Here is a 26,047-nt window from a genome sequence, read left to right on the forward strand (position 1 = left end):
ATACAGTAGCATTCATAATCGTGCGTTCACAGATCAAACTTACCCATTATTCCTGTCAGATAGACACCATAGAGAGATAAACCGGTTGTGGCAGCATTCCAGACTGTCCCAATGACAGCATACAAAAGGATGGAACCAAGATTTCCAAAGAACAATCTATTTGGCATGAAATATCCAGCGTCCAAAACAATGGGGGGCAGCAGATAGAAGAAAAATACAGTTGGTGTAAGGGCAAAGGAGGCAATGTGATCTGCTGCCCATACGATGCCACCGAGGAAGAGACCAAGAACAATCAGCAGAGCACTCTCTGGAACCACTCGCGTGACTTTGTGGGAGAAGTGGAAAACTGCAAGGAAAGGGGAAAACAGTTTGTCAGAATTGGAATGGAGAAACAACTTGAGCAACCACTGTTGTTAGCTGGCAATTTTGACTTCACACAAACTTCCTGCTTTCATTGCTATTAGACCCAAAAGCATGCATGGAATTCATGGGATATAGTGTCAGAACCCAGCCACTTATAAAATAAAATGGTTGATTTTCAGATCTTATCCATCATATTTCAGCTTATTTGAAACCAATATTCCATTACATTTATTTCCTTTATTGGATTATCTTCTCCATACAAAATCTGTTTAGGGAAAGATGGTGTTCTGTGCAAAGCAGTAAGTGTAAGACTGAAAAGTAATGGTAGAAGTGATGAAAATGTATGACTTTATGGTTTATTTCTGTATCCAAAAATGTACATCTGACCTCTCAACATTTGTCTTTAAAAATGCTCAGTGTACTAGCAGGTTTATTGGAGGATGGGAGAAGAATGCAGAAAGAACTTGTTTCAAGACAACTCTTTTTAAATTTTGAAGAATATTATATGACAATGTAGCCTGCAGCAGGAGCACAATGGAGTTGATATCATGGGAGATCTCTTTTCTTCAAAACCTCCTTAATAAGGATTTTAGTTAATTCAGAGCCTTTCTGGAGGAATGGGGGCTTTAGTGGTACCTTCTTCATATATGGATATATTAATGGGAAATGGTTCTGCAACAGGTTACTTTCTTTTGTATAAACAATGTCATAAAATCTGCATCTTATAGTAGCATGTCAAATCTATTAATAAAGATGAACAGTATATGGTATCTATTATAGAAAAACATGTAATGGTATGGTGTGATAAGACTATTAAACTAGCCAATAAATAAGGGAAGAGAAATTAACAGAGTGTCATGAGTGAATCTAAAGAGACGGAAAGATGGCAAGGCCAAGACAGAAAATACAGGCTGTTCAGGATGACAGAAACACAAGTAAGACTGCAAATATATGTGGCAACATATATTTATAGTGCAATTGTTAGGTATCAGATTAAAAAAAAAAAAGCAGAGAAGGACAGAGAGAAGTCAAGTCTACAAAGAAAGATGGAACATGAAAAAGGAGGAGGTGGCAAAGGTGTTTGATAAGGAAGCACAGGTGTGCTAATCGACTTTCTTGGGATTTCTGTGAGCTTTTCCTTCAGTTTATCTTAAATATTGATGTGTCCCAGATATCTGAACCCTGATACTTTGTGATACTGATCCAATAAATCGGATTTTACTTATATAGCTTTGTGTTGAAAATGTGCGTTTCACTTTAGGAACAAAATTCCACTAAGAGCCACCAAGTTTCTCCTGGTTTAAGCATCAGCCTAGAACTGTGTTGAAGCTGTTAGAATGCTAATGAAAGTTAGCTCAAAACTAGTGTGAACAAGAAACCACCATTAAGAATTCCAGCCTTTTAAGGTATAGTGGAAGAATCTTTCCCGTGACTATGCAGAGGTTTTAGACAGGGTTACTTTACTGAAAGACCATTGTTTTTCCTCCCAGTCAAGTATTTGTCCTAGTCAAACATTTACTAGTTACCTTTTAGAGTGTTTTAAGGGCCCGTTCCTGAACTGTCTGTCTTCATTTTGGCTGCATCACCACAGGCAATGTTAGAAGCATCACCCATCACTATAGTAGCCCCACAATAAGATGGTTCCTACTAGTTGTATAACCTGCATGGCCTCATATTCCAACAACGAGCACGAATGTAGATGTTCCTAAGTGTTTGTAGACAAGACTTGAAAACTAAGCCATGTTAGAACATAGCTTCGGAGTGGGATCAATACAACAGTAATTACACATAAAAGGAAACTGCATTCAGTGAAGCTGGCTAAACCATGCCAGTTTTCTATATCATCTGTGTCATGTAATCAATAGCTGAACAACACTTCACAGACACAAACACTGTGTTTTTTCCCAGTTAGTTTCCTCTCCTTATAATAAAATCCCTTGGGCTTGCATTAAAAAAAAAAAAAAAGAAGAAATCAAATAAAGAGAAACTAACTACTTACTATTCCATGTGTATAAATTGTAGCATTTAACTTCTTAAAAGTCTTTCCTACTGGTCATTCTTGATTCCTTGAATCTCCAGTCAGTGAATTATCAACTAATTTATCACCACACAGAGTAAGGATTATCTCCTTATCCCTAAAAATGAATGTTGCTGAGCTAGTCTTACTAACCCAAGTCTATTTCTCCTACTCTCATGTTTGCAGATAAGCCATGACTACAAGAAGATAAAGTTAAAAATTTAAAATAAACTTATGAAGACTTCTCAGAACTAGACATTTGGGAAAAAAAACGATGTCCAGCTACAAGTTAGTATTCTGTAGAATTCTCACTTTTACAACCAAAACCAGTTTCTCCCAGTGAGTGCTGGGGGAAGCCAACCTGATTTTGGTTATAACACTGTCTCCTCCTAGAAGTTGCATGTTCCCAGTGAATCAGCTACCTCGTATCTGTCTGTGTTCCCTTTAGCTCCAATTGACTGATTATCTGTACCAGATTTTAATACTATCAGCAATAAATTCTTCTACTCTGTTAGTTTAGGACTGCAGGCTGTGGACAGGTAAGTTATTGCATGAAATGGGGCTCTAGAGAAGTCTCCTTTTTTTTTTTGCCTTTGGCCCAAGCGAATTCTGAACACTAGACCATATTTGTTTTAAGGTAACTGCCTAGATAACTGCAGTCAGATAGTACGCAATATAATTAGCAGAATCCTAGCGTCTATAAACAGAAATATGTAAAAGGAAAATACCACAACTGATGAAATTCAATGAAATAGCTTTAGACTGAGATATAATTGGCACTTAGATCGATGTTTCAGTTAATATTTGCATTTACAGCAATTGATATTTTTTCTGCCTATGTGCATAAAATATATTCAACCAAGATTGTGCATTGAGTAGTTATTACATTTATAGAAATTGATAGAAATAGATTAATTCCAAATTCCCTCCTTCTTTTTTTTTTTAACAGTTCATTATCCTGAAGTTATGTGCCTAATACATTCTGAGTGGGTTACGAACTGACATGATAGTACATTCATTTCATAAAGTTTGCCTTTACTTCCTTAGGAGAGATCCAGAAATAGTCCCACAAAATGAATTATGTCCCCGTGACAAAGTAGAAGAATTGGAAGCTTTAATTACTAGCATGACTAGGTATTTCACCTGACTGAGGAGTAAAATACAATGCAGCAATAATGGAGAAGGAGTTTAATTTGATTCTGTTGTGAAAGAAATTACAAATATCAGGAAGGGTAGCATGCAGTGCTGCTCAGATAAATTACTCTGTGAGGGACCCAGAGGTGAAATTAAGTCTATTTTCACTGCTGTTAATAATGAAAAGTACATGAATATGTTTTAATGAGGAGAGGGAAAGAGCAAAGAAAGAAAAACTGTAGCCAGTTCATGGCATAAAAGAAATAACAGTGCACAGGAAAATTTTGTGAGCTATAAATTTTATCATTTATCATCTAGAATACATCTACCTATGTCTAGGCACAGTATTAGTGAAAAAGTTAAACATATGCCTTCCATCCAGTACATGCTAAACCTGGCTTCCAAGTGAGTTGGACTGGCTAGTGAGTAAACTGTGTTAAAATTCAAGCTGAGCATCGCTGAATTAGAGGCTTTCTACAAAGTTAAGAAACAATTACATAGTGTAAACTTCTGTGCAACTTTCTTCTGGCATTTCCTTTGAGATCCAAAAGAAGGAACTGTGACATTTAGTGTATCTGATGAGAAAGACAAAAGAAATTAGCAATCTATGATTTGATGGCTGGAACCTGTTTCATTGACTCAAAGAAAGAAACATCCTTTAAGAAGTAAGTTATTTTTTATCATCTTTTAAAAACACGGTAACTTAGATTAAATCCTTCAGTGGAATTTACAGCATGCCATGAACTATCTGTTGCTTTCTAAGGTGATCTGAGACTGCTTTGCAATAAGTGATTCAACAGAATACCTTTTTCTCATTCACTAAATGAAATGAAGACAGAAAGGATTGGTTAAAGAGCAAGAATAATAAATAAAAGAATAATAAAGAAGAGATAATGTACAATTCATGCTCAAGTCACTTAATATTTGTAGACACACACAAAAAAGTTTTCTGAAGCATGGTTTTCCCATGTTTCTTTCCAAATTATCTCTAACAGCATCTGGTTTTAATGAATACCAATTTTTGCTTATCAAGTGGAATGTTTCAATGACTTTTAGTTCTAGAATTTTGTCCTTTGTTTCCAGTGGAAATTAATAATTCAAGGTAGATTTGCCACCTTTTGAAAAATACAGCACTGCAAAAATAAAAGCCTGAAACTACTTATTTAATGTACTGCTAAATTTTAGGATTTATATGGTCATTTCAACACTATCTCAAGTGATTAATGATATTTCCATTAACTTTATTAGTGTAAAATTGAGGCCCTGAAAACACTGAAATGTTTTTTTCAGATAATACCACTGTCCCAGTCAATCACAAAACCTACTGCATGTGCACAGTATGCAACATGCCATCCAGAAAAATCTAGAACTGACTTATAATAATGCTAGTAATTCTCTGCTGGAGTTTCTGTTCCATGTATCTTTGGATAAAATCCAAGGAATCACAAAATTATTTGGATTATTAAAAAATTTTCAACCTCGTTTTTCAGACTTATCATTTCCATAGTTCCCATGAAAGCACAGAAATGAATTTGCAAGCATTTCTCAGCTTCTCCTACCACTGCTAGTGACTTGATTCTCTGTAACTAGTGAGAACCGTTGCCATTGACAAAAGTGAGAGCAAAATGCTGCAACTTTTTTTCGTCATTCTTTACATTTACTTTACAGAGTAAAATAATAGTACCTCCAAGGCAGTATACAATCAGGTTCCTGTAACAACACAACATAGAAGCTACTTAAGAGAAGGCACAAATAAATTCCACAAAATATTCTGCCCAAAGGGAAATCTTTCTTCTAAACATCTTCCAGAGGTTGACTCTGACAGGCAAGCATGAAATTTTTGTTTCTTATCTGCCTGTTCTTGTTCTCTTTAGAATTATAGAGGGGGAATTCTATTTAAAAACTGTTTAGTTCTACCCTTTCTGCAGTTTTTTTCAGTAGCATCTTCTGCAGATATATGTTATTACTTAAAAAAGATCATAAATCTGAAATGTGTTCCAATAGCACACATGGAAAAATCTGCTTTGCCTTGCCCATATAATAGCTCAGAGTATAATCAAATACCAGTTTGTGAACTAAATAGATCAAGTGTAGCTGAGCAGTAATGCAGTCCAAAAGCCTCTGGAATGTCTCAATCCATTCCTATTATGTTGGTCTACTTGAGTAGGGAATGGCCACACTGTCTAAAATATAATATGGAGCATAAATTTTCAAGGAAGGATCATTTTGCTTCCACCATCCCTAAAAGGCATGCATCCCTGGCCACTCTCTTGCCCCATATCTCCATGCATTAGTTGCAGCCAGTTGGTGGATCACAGCTCAGACTAACCAGCTGCATCTGCCATACCAAGAAAGAAGCAGCAGTGCTGTAGAAACACGTGGCATGGCCTACGCAAGCCCCTGGGCAGAGATGGCAGCATTCATGGTGTAGGAACTGTGTGGAGACTCTGGGGTAGAAAGAACTGTGTATTTTCCATCCTTTTTTTCCCTGTTTTTTACCTGCAAACTCTTTTAAGTTATTTTAGACTCTTAGTGTTTGACATTTTTTTCTCATTAACCTGTATATGTAGGAGATCCAGATAACCTGACCTCCCCGACATCTAAAAAGAAGCTGAACAATCGCTGTTTTAAAATGACTTCTAACTCTTGGTTTACTAACCGTCTCATATAATCCCTGATCTTTATTGACTGCTTGTAGTGTTTGCTGTGGTCCTCTCATGATACCCAGGGCAATGTAGGTCAGTTTCATTCTGCACATCACCTAGTCCAGACTAATAGTGAATGTTTCTTAAACAACAGACAGTACAAGCTACTTAGGAAATGTCACTTTTGCAATTGTTTAGAAAATTACTGAACAATAATGACCATTAGTGTTTCTTTATTTTCTTTTTTCTTTTTTTTTAAGGCAGGGTAGCTCTCTTCCACTCTTCAGTCACCTTGTCTTCTGTTTGATGGACAGCTTGCTTTACACTTCTACAGCTTTAATCTCAAATTTCTCCAGAGGTTTTGTTACTTGTCCTTAAGTATTTGGTGTTAATTTGCTATCTATTTCATATATTTGCTCTTCTGGTAAGTCCACTTTCTACTTACTCCACTCTTCTACTAAGAGAAGGTTTTTGATCCAATTTCCTGTGTAATGCAGTTTCCCGTATTTATATTTCTCTTATCTTTTGTTATGGCTCCCTCAACAGTCTAGCCCACTTACTAGTTCTCTAGTAAACTTCCTGCACTTGCTATACTTGATTTCGTTATACTCGTATGTCACAGAATCAGAGAATCACAGAATCAACCAGGTTGGAAGAGATCTCTGGGATCATCGAGTCCAACCATTGCCCTAACACCACCATGTCAATTAGACCATGGCACTAAGTGCCATGTCCAGTCTTTTCTTAAACACATCCAGAGATGGTGACTCCACCACCTCCCTGGGCAGCCCAATTCCAATGTCTAATGACCCTTTCTAAAAAGAAATGCTTCCTAATGTCCAACCTGAACCTCCCCTGGCAAAGCTTGAGGCTATGTCCTCTTGTCCTATTGCTAGTTGCCCGGGAGAAGAGGCCAACTCCCACTTCACTACAACCTCCCTTCAGGTAGTTGTAGACTGCACTAAGGTCACCTCTGAGCCTCCTCTTCTCCACGCTAAACAACCCCAGCTCCCTCAGCCGCTCCTCAGAGGTCAGACCCTCCAGACCCTTCACCAGCTTGGTCGCCCTCCTCTGCACTCACTCCAACACCTCAACATCTTTCTTGAAGTGCGGGGCCCAGAACTGGACACAAAATGTCTTTCATTTTCTGCTCTATCCCTGTAACTCTTATTATTTTCACATGAAGTTTTGCATCCCTGTGCATTGACCTGAATTGTACTGGACCTCTTTTTTAAGATCTCCTTCATGACTTGACCGCATAAGTTTTCTACCCTTGCCACGTTACCACACAGCATTTCCTGCCTGCATAGCTGTAGGCAAACCTTCCAACTAATTACAGTTGCTTATGTAGCCTGCACAGAGGATCTAGGAATTTTAACTACAACCATAAGAACTAGAAGAGCTATTTGGTTGTGTAGCCAGGCTCTCCATTATCACACCACCACATTTAATGGTCCTCATTTCAGAGGATTTTTGCTCCAGCTAAGCCTATGTGAAGGCACACCAGCAGCTCCCATCTCATAGTTAGAGACTTCATTCTGATTTTTAGCTTGAGCTTGTTCACAGCTGTTTTATATCCACTTTCCTTTGTGACAGTGATATTAGTTTTCTTAAATAGTTCTTTTTCCCCAGTGTTAAATCCTTCGTTTCCTATTATATAAGCACAGAGAGAAACATATTCTTTTTTTGTTGCTTGTCTTTGGTTTGTTAAACTAAACCACTTATTTTCAGTCTTCACTGCAGCTCTCTCTGTCTATTTCAATCTGAGTTCACCTTTGTGGACTCAGAGTCATCAGAAATAGAGACTGCATTCGGCATGAGTCACAGTAGAAGCAGGTCCAAGAACATTAATAATTTCCCATCACAATCTATAGTTCAGCTACATCCTGGGTTCATTATCACATTGGTGACTTACAGCCATCTTGTATTCACTTCATACAGATGTGTACCTCTTTTCTCCTTCTCATTCACAACCTCATGTAGAAATTCTAGTCATTGGTCCCTGAGTGAAACTAGGCTTAGTATTACTGTATTTCATCCGTTCCCTGAGTCCTCAAGATTATATGTTTTTTCTAGTACAATAGCCAGATCTACATTAATACTGATAATGACTAGGGAAATGTGTCATCAGAAACCTTCAGTAGGACACCTCACCTCTTTGTGCAGTGGCAATTAAAAAAACCCAAACAAACAAACAAAACCTTGCATAAGGCCAGTCCAAAAACTAAACTCTAGTGACTTCCACAAATAACCTTCTTACAGTTTCATACCTTAGCTTGCCCTTTCCTTACCCAACCAGTAACTGTTCTACTCCCTGTCTTATTAACAGATGAATTTAGGACTAAATCAAGGGGAAAAAAAAAAATCTTCCATTGTGTTCTAAGAGTGGTTTAGTTGAAGCAAGGATTCAAAGCATCAGGGAACTCCTTTCTAGCCTGTCCAGGAAGTGTCTGAGCAAACTCGGCATGGCTGAAGCTGATCATTATTACTGGTATTTGCCTTTCTAATCTTTATCAACAAAGCGCACTGGGGTTTTTTTTTTTTCCTGGTCAGGAGACTGATAGCATGTTTTATAGTCCTTTAGATTCTGTTCTGTGGACCTTGCAACAATGGCATTCTGCAAGTCTTATGAATTGATTTTGCTATTTTGAATTGTTTATGTACAAGTGATACAAAACCCTTAAAGAAAAAGCTGTTACTAATGTCTTCTAAACAATATTACTTAGACAAATCTTAAATTATTTTATTAATCTGTACCTTATGTTTTTACCAAATCTAGCAAAAATTGAAAGATTGAAAAAAATTGAAAAAAACGCAGAGATATTTTATATCTGAAGAAACTCAGAGGTATAATATACGTGTATTGTGTAACAAGCAGTAAAAGCTATTTTTGGCATAGCTCCTCAGGTACTGTCTTAAAATATACTACACGAACATGACTATTAATACTATTCATGCTTAATCTTGGACATATTTTTCCTAAGCAAGGCACAAAGTCCTTTATATTTAACTTGTTTAGATGGACTGGTTTGAGTTTGGTTTTATCCAGCTCAAGAAAGCTTTCTTTATTATTTGTCACTTATGTAATGATCACCATTTACAAAGTGTACAGCATTGTAATGAGCTCATTAAACAGGAGATTTTAGGTCGCTGTTCTTTGTAGGTGAACAATTAACAAAATATGTTAGCAATTAAAGATGCAACCAACATACGGGTCAAGGTTCCCAGTTGATAGGTCATAACATAACAAGATAGCCCCAAGTCAAATTCAAAGAAGTGTGTGAGTAAGCAACTATTACCTCTATAAGCACTTAGAACATAATGAAGTTTAAACAGTCAGGTACAATTTATCATAATTATGCCAAACAGTTCTTTTTTGAAGGAGCAGTCCCACTGCAGTGCAAGCGTGATAACATTTGGCCCTTATGGAACTGAGCAGTACTGAAAGAAAAATGGGAACAGTCAAATGGAACAGTCATATTTCAAAATGAGAGCAAAGTACACATTAGAAACACCTTGAAGTATAGTAGAGAATATAAAACAGGACAGCAAAAGTATCATAAAACTGCTTCATTTCCTATGTAAAGGTATTAGAATTAAGTTCGAAAGAGAATCATCTTGCTCAAGTTAATATTCCTCACAGACTGAACTTGGTTAAGGGTTACTATGAGTTTTCTGTGTTTAGAATGCTGTCAGTACATTATATTCCATACTGAATACAAATATAAAGAAGCACAGCTGAAGGGTATTACATACTAGAGCTACTCTGTGTACAAAAGAATAAAAAGAGTATGTTTCTGTCATAACCTCTTCCAATTACATGTTAAAGGGTCAGCAATACCTGTAAGTAACATTACTGGTAATTTTCTGATCACTAGGGTAGTTTTGACTAAAATGATTGCCTGAGGTCTAAAAATCAGGCTGATTTTACAGTATAAATTTAAAAAAAGCATTTTGGGGCATGAAAACAAGGTAGAATTTGGTTTCTATTAATGGTATAAATTGCAACTGCTACAGCTTTAAAATTATCTTCAAAAATTCATTGAAATTTATTGACAGATAGTGAAAGTAATTTTTTTGGTTTTTAAAATACCAAACTATTTTCCAGTAACATGGGGAGAACTGAGTGAAATAAAGAAATGCCAAGAAATGCTGAGTTAACTCATTTCACACTATGAATTTTAGAAATTTTTTTCCTTTTGACCTTCACTTTAATATGATAAATAAATTAAAACAAAGGTCTCCCTTTGGGAATGTTTTGGCTTTTGCTCCTACAGATAAAGAACTTCAATGAAATGGATTACTACTAATATATGGAAACCGTTGTTCTGGTGTCATGATAAATTGCATAAAGAATTGCCAAAGCCTGAACACAAAACAGAACCAGTTCTTCTCCTTGGTTCAAGTCCACTGTACAAAGAAGAAAAAGAAGATGAAGAAGAAATAATTTAATGAATCCCAATAATAGGCTGAATCTCTGAATATTTCCGTATTAATATAATCTTGCCCAGTACTGCTTCTTGCAGGGCACAGTAAGGATTGCTGCCTATTATGAAGGGCATGCGGGACATAATTAAAGCCTAAGGGCTAGGGGGAATAGCTATGAAGGCTGCTCCAAGTCATGGGATAGGAAAGCACTTTTTTTTCAAGCCTTGGTAGACTGCCTTGCTTCCTGCACCCTACATTCCACCCTGGTAAGATTTTAATTTGTACAACTGGAATAGCATGGGATTACAGTGGAAGTATTCCTGATTACAGCAGTAAATGAAATAAGTATTAGGGTATTCAAATTTAGCAGTGATGCCCACAAACAAAAAAAAAATCATAAAAGTCAAGTAGCTCTTGTTTAAAACTGAAAACAAACTTCATTTGAGAGAAGTTAAGAAAACATACCTGGTTGGTTTCCACTGAAACTGAATACTACTGTGTGCCCTGCAAGGCTTCAAAATTTTGCCAGAGCCTTATGTTGGAGGAAAGGCTCCATCAGCTTGATAAAAGAAGAGATGGATTCATGATGGATTACAACTGTTGTATATAATTTCAGAAACTCAAGTATGTTGTTTACATGTGCTAGGAATTTGGTAATCTCGGATTTTCTAGATGAGATTATTTTTAACTAACAAGTTAGAAACACTTTTAAGATAAACACTCCCTATTGCCATAAGGTGCCCAGAATGACAACAGATAAAGGACAGAGTCTTTTCCTAAGATTTTTACACGGCTGTTCCTCAGTGAAAGATTTGGGAATCCAAAGCTTTGTCAGGAAATGGAGAAGCAAGTAGAAACTTTTTTTCTGTAAGAATGCTGGTGAAATCACTTGTCACTCACTTGCTTCCCCATATACAATTCCCTTTCTGGAGTTTTACTTAATGACAGAATGGCTCTTTTAATATCAGTAGTGCTAGTCAGAAAGAAGATGGTGAGGAACTGAGCAAGGTGATATGTGGGAAAGAAATAGGCAAGGATCCTCATGTTACAATACTTGCACACTACTCTGTCCATTTGTGCCACAGAAGGTTAGGAAAGCACCATTTTCACCAATCAAGCCTAGGAGTTTCTGGCTTAGGCAATAGAGAGCAGAAGACGTTACATGCTTCCTTACTGAAAGCGCTCGTTCCTGCCCATAAGGGAAGTAATTTTGCACAGAAATCCAGGTACCACAGATTTAAGAAGAGCAAAGTGGAACTTAATTTATATCACTCTAATATTTTCTTGCAAATGGCTCTGAGATACTGCTATCTTTCAAGGTGCTTTAACATGGCTTTTGATTTTTGTCCTTACAGCTTTTCTGATTAAGTAATAGGTTAACTCTCATACCTGCGTTATCTCATTTGAGAGGTGAAGTACACGATGATAACAGAAAGAAGAACAGTAGTTTAAGTAGTGTCCTTATACTGCAAAATGTAGTACGTGGAAAATAGGTTTGATATTTTGAAATGGGGTAGGAAGGTGATAATTAAACAGTTGTGTTTTCAGTTATGCATTTGTGTTTTGTAGTGTATACACAGGGAAAAATAAGAAAGGTTAGCATGCAAAAAGAAGTTCATAAGGAGATTAGTTTAAACTGATTTTTCCACAGCGAAGAAAGAAAAAGGAGGGGAAAAAACCCAACTGGGTAAAGCTGCGTTTGAAGTAGCTCACAACTCAAACCTTTTAGTTACTGAAGATGACTGCTTGTTTCAAGAAAAAAGGAGGGTAGAAACCAGACAAACCTCTTCCTAAGTAAAAAACAACATCCCAGAATGTCACATACATAGACTAAACACGATACACAGTACAAAGTCATATCAACATAGGATTCTTTGCTTTATATAGGAAAATGTCCTTTATATAGTCAGATCCCTTCTGACATGGGATAAAGATTTTGCATATATTCCTAAAAACATCTGTGTAAAAATTCATTTTTGGAGAGTAGTAAGAACTCAGTATGAATCAAATGTTACACCTAGTATAGGCACAGTAGTGCCTCTTTTTGTCTTCTACTGCCACATATATATGAACTAAACTTCATTAGGTAATCATAGAATAATTTGGGCTGAAAGGGACCTTTAAAGGTCATCTACTCCAACCCCCCTGCAATGAGCGGGGACATCTTCAACTAGATCAGGTTGCTCAGAGCCCCGTCCAACCTGACCTTGAGTGTTTCCAGGAATGGGGCATCTGCAGCCTCTCCGGGCAACCTGCTCCAGTGTTTCACCACCCTCATTGTAAAAAATTTGTTCCTTCTATCTAGCCTAATCTACCCTCTTTAAGTTTAAAGCCAATACCCCTTGGCCTATCACAACAGGCCCTGGTAAAAAGTTTGTTCTCGTCCTTCTTGTAAGCCCCCTTTAAGCACTGAAAGGCTGCCATAAGGTCTCCCCAGAGCCTTCTCTTCTCCAGGCTGAACCCCAACTCCCTCAGGCTTTCTTCATAGGAGAGATGTTCCATTGCTCTGACCATCTTTGTGGGCCTCCTTTGGACTCCATCCAACAGCTCCATGTCTTTCCCATGTCGAGGACTCTAGAGCTGGATGCAGTACTCCAGGTGGGATCTCAACAGAGTGGAGTGGAGGGGCAAAACCAACTCCCTTGACCTGCTGGCCACACTTCTTTTGATGCAGCCCAGGATATGGTTGGCTTTCTGGGCCGCAAGTACACATTGCTGGCTCATGCCCAGTAAAGGGAGTTAAATTATTCACACACAGACAAACCATAAGTGAGAGAAAAATTATAGCTGAAAAAAAAATTATATATGTGGACATAATTCTAAGGGGATTAGTGTAACAGCTTCATATAGATGTAAATGCCAGGATAGGTTCTGGAAAAAAAAATGCTGGAGTGGAAAAGGGTCAACCTGACAGAAAGACCTAGCTGAACTGACACGGCTTTATACCAGCTATGAAATAAAAAATGCAGTCCTGCTTTTGTTCTAAAACAGAAAGTGTTATGAACAGCCAAACTTCAGAATTTCCTGCTAATATTATTTTTTCCATTAATCTTTTGAAATCCTGTACTAATGAATTGCTGCTCCCCTTAACTCCCTGATAAATGTGACAGCCCTTTTTTTAGACTCATGTGAAGCGTAATAACCTCATCCTCAGATCAGAGACTGTCTGAAAATTGATTGAATCAACTTGAGTGGGATGGGGGGGGGGGGGGAAGGTGAATTACAAAGCATTTATCTTTCACTGTCTTCAATGCCATATCTATCGCACTGTGAAGATTAAAAAAAAAGTGTCTTTTCTGAACTTGCTATGTTCTTTATTGCTAATAAAAATTTTGGAAGAGTGCAGACCTTTTTTCTAAATATTATCAAGAAGAAAGCAACAAAACCAGCCTTCTCTTTCCAGACACTTTTACTGCATAAGCAATGTAAGTTTTCACCACTACGGGATATAAGTTTCAGGCTTTATTATGGATGCTACACAACCACTTAGTTAACCGGCCCAAGTGAGCTACCACCTTCCTTCTTTTACAACCTATCTTCCCTTCTTGTCTTGAATCATAAGACTTTGCTGCACGAGACATTGAGGAACATAGAAAATAAAAGAAAAAAGAAGGTTAATACTAAAATAGAAAAGCCCTTCAAACTCTGCAACTGTGGATAGGTGCACCGTACTGTTTTTTTTTAAAACCTTAGATATAGTCATGTACAGATCAGCAACGATGCAGCAACTGGCAGATATATAATCCACCTTTAAAAAGCCCAGGTAATATTATAGGATAACTTGTAGCAGATAGAAAGGTGGCTCCCTGATTTGAAGGTATACTTAGCATAACATTGAAGAGAACAAAGTGATGATGACTATTCATTTTGTGTAAGAAATGGCTTGTTAGTGGGGAAAAAAATAAGCGTTGCTGTGCACGTTCTTTTTACACGTCTAAAAGGTAACATCCTCTAAGATACACAGTAGTCCACACGACAACATGTAGAGCTACTGGATGAGTCCCCCTGAGGACAGATTGCCCAAGAGAAAAAGCTATCCTCTTGAAGCTCTATAGAGCAATGTCAAAAAAAATCTTATATTGCTAATTCATGGTAAAAGATTATGACTAATGGACATACTGATAGCATCTGTCAGGCAGTAGTTTATGACAAAATCCTTTCAATGAATGGAAGACATGTTAACAGAAAACCTCTGACAACGGTCAAATATTTATCTTCTTTATGATAACAAAGCAACAGAAATAAAATAAGAAATTAATAAATGTATTTGTTAGACACTGAATCTAAATCTGTACATAATTTCTGCTCTTTTTCCCTCACAATCTAGTTACGTGATTTTTATGCAACATACATAATAGCACTCTCATCTGTAGCTTCCATACTGCCCTTTCTTTCATAGTACTTTCTATCCTACTTTTTTTTGTTATTGATCAGTGCACTGATCAACACAAAACTGTTCATTTTTTAAAATGTAGACTGTCTTACTCAACCTGTTACACTAGAAAGATTGTGCATTGATTCTGTGATTCTGTGATTCTGTGAATATAGGAGACAAATGAGTATCATATAAGGAAGTGATCCAAGACCACCATGGCCATAACTATCATGGACTCAGAAATTTCCTGGTCCTTCCTGTAAGAGAAGAACAAACTGTAATGACAGAATATCCACCCACATAGTTTTGCCTGAGGTTTTGGGGTTTTTTTGATTGATTGGTTTGGGTTTTTTACTTTTTGGTCTTATTTCGTTTTGGGGTTCTTTTTTAGGGGAACAAAGGCAGTCATCTTGAGAAAACTCCCATTAGAATGGGGAAACTGAGATAGGGTTCCAAAGTACCAGTGCTGCAATTCAGGTAAGTGGAAGACCCAGAAGTAATACCTACCTAGTACAGAAGAGGACTACAGAAGTGTGCTTTCTGGCATACAGTTAGATCTGGAAGTTAGAAGCAGATCTATGATCCTGTTCTGCAGGATGCAACTGTACTGGTTGTACAACCTCCAGGTTTACACATGTTCCTGCTGGATCAGCTAGCTACTGCTTGAGCTTGGTACTACCAGTTAATAGATCTCACTGCACATTCCCATTAAGTAATACTATTCACTAGAATATCAGTTCATCCTGGAGAATGGTTTGTCTAAAATAGGAGGTGGAACTCATACTGTATCAGCTAAGAGAAGACAGAACAGTGGGCGACATACGAGTGAAAGCCATTTGGATCAGTAAATTGAACCATTCTGATCAGAGAGCACTGAGGTTAGAGGAGAGCTGAATTTTATGCTGCTACCTTGTCATTCCTTTCTTTAATTCATGATGGCATCGCCATCGTGGCCACCATGTATTGTCCTCTCCTCTGTATATTAGCAGGCGATTTTTCTCCAGTTAATCAAAGTATACGGAGTCCATCAAAACAGCATGCAGAAGTGTTGCTTTCTTTGACCAGGCAGGATGTGGATAAAGTTCCATCCATGTCTGAACACTGCTAATCCAAAGACCAGGATCTACAGGTCTAACTGATAGAGCAAATAATTTTGGAAACCATTTCCAGGCCCATGAAGGACAATAAATTGCTTCAAAAGTAGTCAGCATGGCTTCACAAAATGGAAGTCATGCTTGATCCACCTTGTTAACTTACATGATTAAATGACAGGCCTGGTAGATGAGGGGAGAGCAGTGGCTACTGGACCTTCAGTAAGGTCTCTGACACTATTTCCCATAAGAGCCTCATAGGCCCTCAAGCTGTTGCCGTAGGGGTTGGATGAGCAGCGAGGTGGATTGAAAACTGGCTGAATGGCTGGGCCCTGAGGGTGGTGATCAGTGGTGCAAACTCTAGTTGCAGGCTGGTAACTAGTGGTGTACCCCAGAGGTCAGTATTGGGTCCAGTCCTGTTTAACATTTTCATTAATGATCTGCATGATGGGGCAGAGTGTACAGTCAGCAAGTTTTCCAATGACACGAAATTGAGACGAGTGGGTAATAGACCAGAGGGTCATGCTGCCATCCAGAGGAACCTCAACAGGCTGGAGCAATGGGCTGGCAGGAACCTTGGAAATTTCAGCAAGGAGAAGTGCAAAGTCCCACACCTGGGGAGGAATAACAGCATGCACCAGATATTTGCTGGAGGCCACCCAGCTGAAAAGCAGCCTGATAGAAAAGGTCTTGGGGGGGTCCCAGTAGACAGCAAGTTGAACATGAGCCAGCGATGTGCCCTTGTAGCAAAGGAGGCTACTGGTATCCTGGGCTGCATTAGGCAAAGTGTTGCCAACCAGGCTGAGGGAGGTGCTTCTTCCCCTCTATTCAGCACTGGTGAGGCCACCCCTGGAGTAGTGTGTCCAGTTCCAGGCTTCTGCCATTCCAGAGAGACATGAACATACTGGACAGACCCCAGCGAAGTGCCAGGAAGATGATTAAGGGACTGGAGTATTTCACATATGTGACTGTTTAGCCTGGAGAAGGCTCAAGGGGGAACCTCATCAGTGTGTATAGATACCTGAAGAGAGGATGCAAAGAGGACAGAGCCAGGCTCTTTTCAGTGGTGCCCAGTGACAGAACAAGAGGCATTGAGCACAAACTGAAACACAGGATGTTCCCTCTGAACATGACGAAGCACTTTTTCACTGTGGGGGTGGCCGAGCATTGGCACAGGTTGCCCAGAAGGGTTGTGGAGTTTCCACCCTTGGAGATATTGAAAAGCCATCTGGACATCATCCTGGGCAACCAGCTGTAGGTCACGCTGGTTGAGCAGGGAAGTTGGACCAGATGATCTCCAGAGGTCCCTTCCAACCTCAGCCATCCTGCAATTCTGTGACTCAATGATTCTGTGAACTCTATAGGAAACAGTGTCCAGCAAAATATCAAACTGATGCCTGTGTTATAGGACAGTATGTGTGTATTCCTGTGTTGTTTCTCCCTAGCCATCAGCTTCAGAGACAGTTACATCACAGGAGCAGTATATCACTGACTTAGGCCTTAAACGCAGTCACTTATCACTGACTGACCCAATTTGAAAGATTACTTTTCCTCAGTTCTCTACTGTGCCAAATTCATCCCTAGAACTAAGTAGGACGGAATAGCTGAGGACCAGAGCTATTTCAGTGGAAAATCTGGCAACTTAATTCAAACCAAGTCCTGTAGCAGCTTAAACTCTAGACTATGCATTGGAACAGAACAGCAAGCATTTAAATACTGTTTCATTCACTCTGGCATGAATATTGTAACCACTTAAACCACTAAATAACATTTATTAAATGAATTTGTTAAGCATATATCTACGCTGTCAAGGCTGAAAATCTACATCCAGTTATTCATCAGTACTGCTATTCCACTGGAGTGGAAGGATGGTAATAACTCCATACTACAGCTATATATAATTTCATAACAAGTATACCTCCAGTACAACTGTTAGTACTGATGTACTTACATTAACATAAAGCCACCTTGTATCAACCTATGTCATCTAGTCCCTGGACTAGGCTATTATACCACCAAACCAATGTAACTATTCATTTTAATAAAGGAGTTAGAATGTTTTAACTATGACAAAATAGTTAACATATAATCAGTTTTGTGTTTAGACAAGTCCCTTCATCAGTTTAAAATCTCTCTGCACATGCGAGACTTTCATTATGAAATCTTGCAGCCTCAAGATCTTTACAGGTTTCTGAATATTTAATATTTTCCTCAAAGCCCAGCCTTTGGAAGTAAATGAATCCATAAAGCTTCCACTTCCCACTTTTTGCTACTTTTAAAAAATTGTAGTTGAAGCAGAGAACATTGTAACCAAATGTTTTTGAAAATGAGTATACAGTCTACCCGGAGGTTTTCTTTCTTGCTGTCTGACTACTGCTATTTGTCATTCGGGGTTGACAAAAGGCTGAGGCATTTTTTCTTTCAACAGATAAAAGCAGATGAACTCTCCTAGGCACACGCTAGTGAATCCAGAATGACTTCTTCTACTTTCTGTTATTGGAAGGAGAAAGCTCTCCAGATCTATCTACTCAAAAACCCCGCTTTTGCATAGGCCTTTCAGAATTTCTTCCAATTTTCTTCTTCCATGAATAAACATTAAATATGCATGCCTTAATTAAAAATGTTTCCACTTGAGGTCTTGCGTTCCATCTCGATCAGCTCTTCCTTGTCAGTCTGTAGTTTCAGTATTTATGACTTTACAGTGCTTTACATAGCAGCCAATTGGGTATCAAGTCACTCCTTTCATAGGGGTGAATACTCTGTAAGATGTTTTATAAAAGGAATCAAAATATTACAACACAGCCAACCAGCCATGGTCTACAGTTTACCAAGACTGTTTTAATGGTCTGTAATTTTAAATGGGTGCCACTTGTTAGCAAATTGAAGAATAATTAGAGCCCCTAGTCCCTTCAGACATTAGTTTAACTGCACTACTACAGAGAGATGAGAAAAATCAGAGACAACTTCCTGAAAGAGCAAAAAGAGTATTCAGATAAGAAATATTTTTCTAAGACTTTGGGCTCAACATTTCATCTTGGAATAGAACGAGCCATACAGAAGATAGAGAGGAACTCAATAATCCATTACCCCGTTACTTCAGATCAAGTAAAACATGGTAAATAGGGAGGAAAGAAGTTTTGTATTTGAATTCAGAACATTTCTTTAAGCAAACTGGTGGTGAAACTCACTGACTTTTTATAGACTTCTGGTGGTATGAGTCAAAACAACTGGAAATGCAACTTTCTTACTGCCAGGTCGAAGCAATAATTCAGAATTTCCAATACCAGCTTCCCTGCTAAGCGTCTCTAACACACAAAGCTCCGCAAAAACAAAGGGGACCTCACAAAGCCTTTCCCTTGAAGAACCTGTGTACACCTGAAAGGGTTTGCTGCTTGCTGCTTGCACTTATTACTTGCAGGCCTGTGGTCTGCTGCATTATCACAGGAGAGATTTACAGTCTCTTCGGGGGTTTGTAGATCACTCAGTAATAAGTAGCTTTAGCTCTGAAGACAGTAAATCAATGGTTTCAACAACCCTAAGACTACAGTATTAAAAGGATTCCATTGTTCTGCAGAGAACGCCGAGCACTTTGCACACAGGTGCCTGAAAGTAATTGATGGCAGAGATCCTTTCTTAGGTATGCATGCCTGAACTGTATTCAATTCAGGGCCATTCTCAAAATGCCATTGTTTTCTTATGTAATTCACAAAAGTTGCCATTGTACATTTGTTATTCGTCAGGGGAAGTAATCTGAATCTTGTCGAATTATACTGTCCTGATATCTTCTTCCCTACTCTAAATAATTAAGACTTGAGACTTACAAGACTTGGAGGGGGGAGGGGGGAGAAGAGAGATGTGTGTTTCAGGGAGGCAGGGAGGACAGGAGAAGGATGAGTAAGGTACAAGAGTAAAATGGAAATAAAATGTGGAAATAGGCATCCATTTACAGATCATAAATTAGTCCTCGTTGTTGCTAGGACTGGAAATGCTAAGCTGTTATTCTGTGTTGTAAATGTTCTTTTAAACTGCCTAAAATGTTGCATACAAAATGTAAATCCTTAGAAGGCAGAGATTTCACAGTGGTTAAGATTCCCAGCTCGCAGGTATTCTAACAGCGCTTTGCAAGAGGAAATACAGCATCTTACTAAAACGAAGACACCCCAGTTATATAACATAATTGCCAGCAAAAATTTATATCATTTCTGTGTAATTGTTTTTAAGATAGATAATAAAAGGGTATATCCAGGAAGGAAATGCATATGCCTCCCTTATAAGTATGTCAACCTGTTCCAGCTTCTACTGAGTTCACAATAAAAGTAGAAGATATATTTTCCCCTTGTTATCTGATTCAGAATATGGGGGAAGGTACCCAGATCCAGTCTTCCTAGTCACAATGCAAAATCCTTTTTCATATTATCACTTGCTAACAAAACAGCTTTTAATAAGCACTACAATCATGACAAGGCTGGTAGTTTGACCTTTGAAAGGTCTGGTGGTATCCTCACTATTTGAGCCTCTGACTCAATTTTCATTTAGATACTTCCAATAAAGTTCTGCTAAGCGTCCTTCAACGTTTCTTCTTAAAGATGTTATTTACTGAAAAATTGCCAACAGAAGAGTTATTCGCACATTTTTTTTCTTTTATTAAAACAATACCCTAAATCACTTTCTCTAAGTAATTGACAGTTTTCACTAGTGCTAAGATGTCAGGAGGAGAAATTTGGGAGTCAAATGGGCTTTTGTCTTGACAGTTTGCTTTGGAGGGAGGGGTATTGATTTCTTCAAAGAAAATATTGCCCCAGGAATCTAAATTGGATGGGTTGTTAGACCTGCCTTTCACAGTTCCTTCCCTAGCCCATCCCTAACATGCTTAAAATTCTCCACAGCAATTGTTTGTGTTAACAAAATACTCTGACAAAATAGCTCCTTTCTCAGAGTAGTTTGAGAATGGGCCTGGGCGTGCAGAAACTAGAGCTTTTGTAGGAACACAGACCTCTGTAAGCTTAGAGATACAGTGTGCTTTACAGCTCGTGTCCTCCTGGGGTCTCAAGAGCTGATGGACTCAACAAGTCCATCTGACACAATATCTTTTTGAGATATCACCAGGCCATCCTTCTCCTAAGTGATTGTTCATTGTTAATGAACCACTTCTTCCCCCTCCTCCAAAGCATTGTGTCGTTCCTGAAGACAGATTTACCAGCTGCCCTGGCTTCAAATTTCACTCCCATTTTTAAATTTCTAATATAAAAGCCTTTAGAATTTGTGTGCAACTGCATAGACATTAAAAAAAAAGAAAGCTTTTGTGACATTCTTAGACTCAGCATAAACTATACCAACAAAAACAGTTGGCAAGAGGTTTGACTCGTAGATAATGAAAAGGCTATGTACCTTTCCTCATTCCTGTTCATAGTCACTCACTCTCCCACCGTTTCTTATAGTTGCTTATCTGCTCCACATTGAGCAAGTTCAGGGGGCTAAACAGACAGAAAGACTGCTTTGTAGGGTTTTTTTGATATTATTTTGGAACAAGTAATTAACTATCCTTCTGAAAAATGTTATAGTACACAGAAGAATTTAAACCACAAGTAGGAATTTTACAAGTTCCCCAGCATAACTTCCAATGAAAATATAAATACAATCTCTCTCTGTATCCTAGGATTTTCAACAAGTATAGAAGCATGCAGTGGATATCCTCCAAGTAAAAAGCATACTTTTTTTTTTGCAATAGACATGGCCTCAGAAATATCCTCACACAAAATTGTGTACAATATTCAGAGCTTAAACTATTTCTTCTCTTGCCCATTTTTAGCTCCTGAGCTGACTATTCCTTTCCTTCTACTTGTTTCCAAAGCTGTTTTCTGATTTCCCTCCTACTTCTGGCTTTTTCTGTAGCAGACTTTCCTGCCACTGTTTGTATCTTCTACATATCTGTTTATTAAGAGGTTATTTTCAAGATGTGGTCTATTAAAGACATATAAAGAAGGAGGAGTGCAGATGACGAAGTGAACTTAAACAGCATGTCCAAGGCTGTGCATGTCTTCAATCTTAAATGAGAACTATACTGTGCAAGTATGTTGATTAAAAATGTTACATCCTTTATCAACATAGCTACAGTAGGAAATGCTCTCATCTATATATATATATACATAGATGTATGTATTTGTATTTTTTTTTCATTGGTATTGCTTGTTTCATTTGAAGAACTGAGGTACCAGGAAGCGGACACCTGAAGTCCACTAGGAGTGTTCTCAGCTGTACCTCATGTACCTTCTTCATGTAGACAAGATGTTTTTCTGGCTTAGCTTTACACATGCAAGTAGTTTATTGGCCTTATCCTGTAATGATACTCACTTGTGGTGATAAGAGAGCCTATCAAAAGAGGAAATAAAGATCATTAGCCAAAGTGGAACACTGTGTACCTTAGAATGAAGAGCTGGAACATTTCAAATGAAGAGGGTCAAATCAAATCAATAATAATATGTAAAACAGTACACTGAGATGCATGAGAAGTTTCATAGTAGACACAATTTAATTCCTATAGTGCATGAAAACTAACTGTATGAAGACTCTTCTTCCACTGTTTTATTTGTGTCTAAATACTCAGACTTGCCCAAGAAACATAAGTATTCTTCACATGAAAAAAAATAAAATAAATTAGCAGCTTCCTTCCCACAAAGCCCAAAACAATAGGCTCTTCTTCATGTATTTGGGATGCTTACGAGATTTCACATACGATAGTTTATGTTGCAGAATACCTTGTAGGCACCAATTTACATTCTGAAGGTACACAATATGAACATCAAGTCCCAGAACATCCACAAGAATCTCCTACTAAATCCACTTTTTTCCCAGCCATATAGCATCATGAACTGAAACTTTAAAAAAAAAAAACAAAACCCACAACAAAAACCAACCAAACAAAAAAAAAAAAAACCCACACAAAACCCTAAGGTTATTCTAATGCAAGAGAAGTATTCTCATACGCTTTTTATCCCCAGCTACCAACTGCAATTCCCAGAAAACCCTTTGCTTCTTTTGGTCAGCAAAATAGCTCTCCCAACCTCTGTAGCCATGAAGAAGAGTTTGCATGTATAAGAACAGCTCCTCGCACACTGAAAAATCCACAGCAAAACCAGCATTTTGACTCCACTATGTTTGCCCTCCTTCAGGTAGTAAAGCAAAAGACACAAGGGCAGATGTTCTGTATTTTCTTCCTCATTTCTTTTCTGTCTCCTTTTTGAATGTATAGATTCAGCATAGCACTTTTGCCATTCAAAATCTGATAGATTTCTGGTCTACTTTCCAGAATCCCTGACACATTAAAGCAGGTAGAAGGCTGACAAGCTGGTTTTTTTCAGTTCCCTTTCTCGTTGGCTTATATGAACACCTTCACTCTTCCTTCGTTAATAAGATGTTGAACAGTGGGTGTACATTTCTGCTTTTCTGTATTTTGTTTGTGACTGGTGGGGAACGCAGGATAATCCATAGGCTCTCAGTGGAATACAGCAGTTATCCATTGCTTCTTCAGAGACAATGTCCAGAGTAGTATTGGATTGCAATTACAAACGTAGGGAGAGAAAAGAACAAAGCATGAGAGCTTTGAGGAAGAAAAATGATGTAGCTGATGATAGATACTATCTACTAGTAAGTGACACACTCTGTACAACTGTGAAAGAATTGCAAAGAATTTAAAAACAGAACCAGTAACATTCAACTCCTGAACTCCAAGGACAATTAGTGCTTTATCAAGAGTTTGTACTGAAGACTTCATGGTAAAATGGCTCATCTTAATCCATACTAATCTTAATCCAGGCCATTGCAATTTAAATACAGGACAATCTAACTGTCCTGTTAGTTTCACTGGGTTTCTGACACAGCACTAATATAGTTGTGCAGCAATAATATTACTCTATACAACTGTGGCACATGTACAAAGCAGCAAAGCCTTAATAAAACAGGGGGCTAATATTTAGAAGAGTATCTCAAAAAGAAGGTTCAAATGAGCAACCTGTGTATTAGCCAACACAATTTTATAGGGACTCAACATTGTCATTGTTTTTTCCTGTATCTGGTTTCCCCATCTTTCTACTTGATATAACCCACAAACAGAAGTGAATTAAAACAAAACTGTATTTTTACATAATGTAGGTAAATGCAGCAGCCATCTGAACACAAACTATTTGCAAGGTGTAGTCCAACAGTGATTCAGATAAAGATATTTAGTTATATATCTATGGTTAAGCAAGGAAAACACAAGATGCAGTTATCACTGAAAAATGCTTTACCATATCACCTCTACATAACTTACTCCTCATTTTTAAAACACTTTATCTGGATTTGGAGACAGCATTTTTCACCTAAGTCTTACTGTGTTTAGCTTATGTGCTAGACAGTATATACCTGAGTATACCTTTTTACATCTTCCATTCTCTGTGACATGCAAAATCCATGGAATGTGAGTCTGGTATCCCAAATTAGTATCAACAGTACAAGGACAGAAAAGTATGAGTAGGATTTTCAGCTTCAGCTGATCATAGCTTCTGAGTTGAGACTGATTTTACAGATGGTTTACTGAAAACTGAAAATGACATTTTCAATGTCAGCCAAACTGGAGGTCTGTTTTTAGATCCAAAGGGAGAAGGACTGAAAATAATAGCATCAAGCAAATAAAATACATTCAAATTAAACAGTGACTCTTCCAGTTCAGCAAACAGTGTTATTAATATAAGATTGCTTTTGGAAAACTCACAAAGTCCAGAACACAAGAGTTAGGGCATTCATACAAATCCGCTTAAACTACACTGAAGTTAGACTAAGTCCTTGCTTTTCACTGATTTCAACTTCTTGAAGAAAATTCTGTGTGCTCTAAAGCTTACATTTTTTTCAGCTGCTTCAGATAGTCTGATAATACATATTACCTTTATCTGTAAGTTATGCTCTTTCACTAATTCAGCTATGCACTGCAAAGCAAAAAATGCTAAGTCCATATGTGTAGCTTGCAGTGTTTATTTTCTGATGGTGCTGGCCAATATAGCTACCGATCATAAGCAGGAGAATAGCATATCATAAACTGGAATAGGTATTATATAAACAATAAGGCCCGATTTCTGTTTCACTTCTGTAAAAAGTTTTTCCCAGGAGCAACAGTAATGCAAGGGTTCAAGGAATTGCAAGGGTTTGCAAGGAGTCAGATGCAGAAGCCACAGTCCTAGGCGCTGAAAACGAACTAGGATATCACTGGGGCAGGTCAAAATCACACTGCTAAGCGCTGCGTAGGGCAGTATTATGAAATCAGGACAGAGTACAGTAAACCCCCTGAAAACGAGTCAGCGGACTTATGATAAGCTTTCTTCATTTACGTCGGGTGGGAGAAGGGGAAGGGGGAAGGGAAAAAGAGAGGACATGCATTAATACATAACTCCAGACTCACCGATTTTGGCCAAGCTGGCCACAAGTATCCAGAGTGTGATGACATAAGGGTCCTTGACGTGATCCCATTTGAAAGAGACGACGGCAAAGCTTTGAGGCTGGCTGCTATTTATAGGGCTTCCTGAGCTCCTCTGTCCCAGCGCCGCTGGGAGAGCCATCAGCCCCAGGAGGAACCCCACTCCAGATACCTGCCTCATCTCCAAGCCACACTACAAAATCCTGCTTCCCCTTCCCGGAGAGATCCGCCTCTTCAGAGGTCCTTGGGGGCGAGAAGGTCCTTGGGGGCAAGAAGGTCCTTGTCCCTTGGCAGAGGGCTGCGGCCCGCGGGACCCCGGTGCGCTCAGCAGGCGGCGGAGCGGGTCCTGTCCCGCCACCGTCGGCACGGCTGCGCCGGCTGGCTCGGGTGCCGCTTCGCACGGGGTAGCCCAGGAGGGGGTCAGGGGCTCTGTGCATGGGCAGATGCTTCGAGCTGGGGTCCTGCTGCTTGCCCGCACCTGCCTTTATCAGGCTGTTCCCGAACGGCCGGAGGCGGAGCCTTCCCGCCGCTCTCGCGGAGGCTGCGGTG

General features: G+C 38.6%; 1 protein-coding gene across 1 annotated transcript in view; it reads right to left on the reverse strand.

Moving 5' to 3' along the window:
* Window positions 1-25,679, reverse strand: part of SLC9A3 (solute carrier family 9 member A3) — a 52,187-nt gene extending 26,508 nt beyond the window's left edge. Inside the window, exons 1-2 of the mRNA XM_068396633.1 lie at window positions 25,484-25,679; window positions 44-346 (exon numbers count right to left, since the gene is read on the reverse strand). Coding sequence (XP_068252734.1) covers window positions 44-346; window positions 25,484-25,679 — 499 coding nt within the window. The remainder of the gene's footprint in view (window positions 1-43; window positions 347-25,483) is intronic.
* Window positions 25,680-26,047: the final 368 nt, after the last annotated feature.

Source organism: Nyctibius grandis, chromosome 3 (genome assembly GCF_013368605.1).
Source record: "Nyctibius grandis isolate bNycGra1 chromosome 3, bNycGra1.pri, whole genome shotgun sequence".
NCBI lineage: Eukaryota > Metazoa > Chordata > Aves > Nyctibiiformes > Nyctibiidae > Nyctibius > Nyctibius grandis.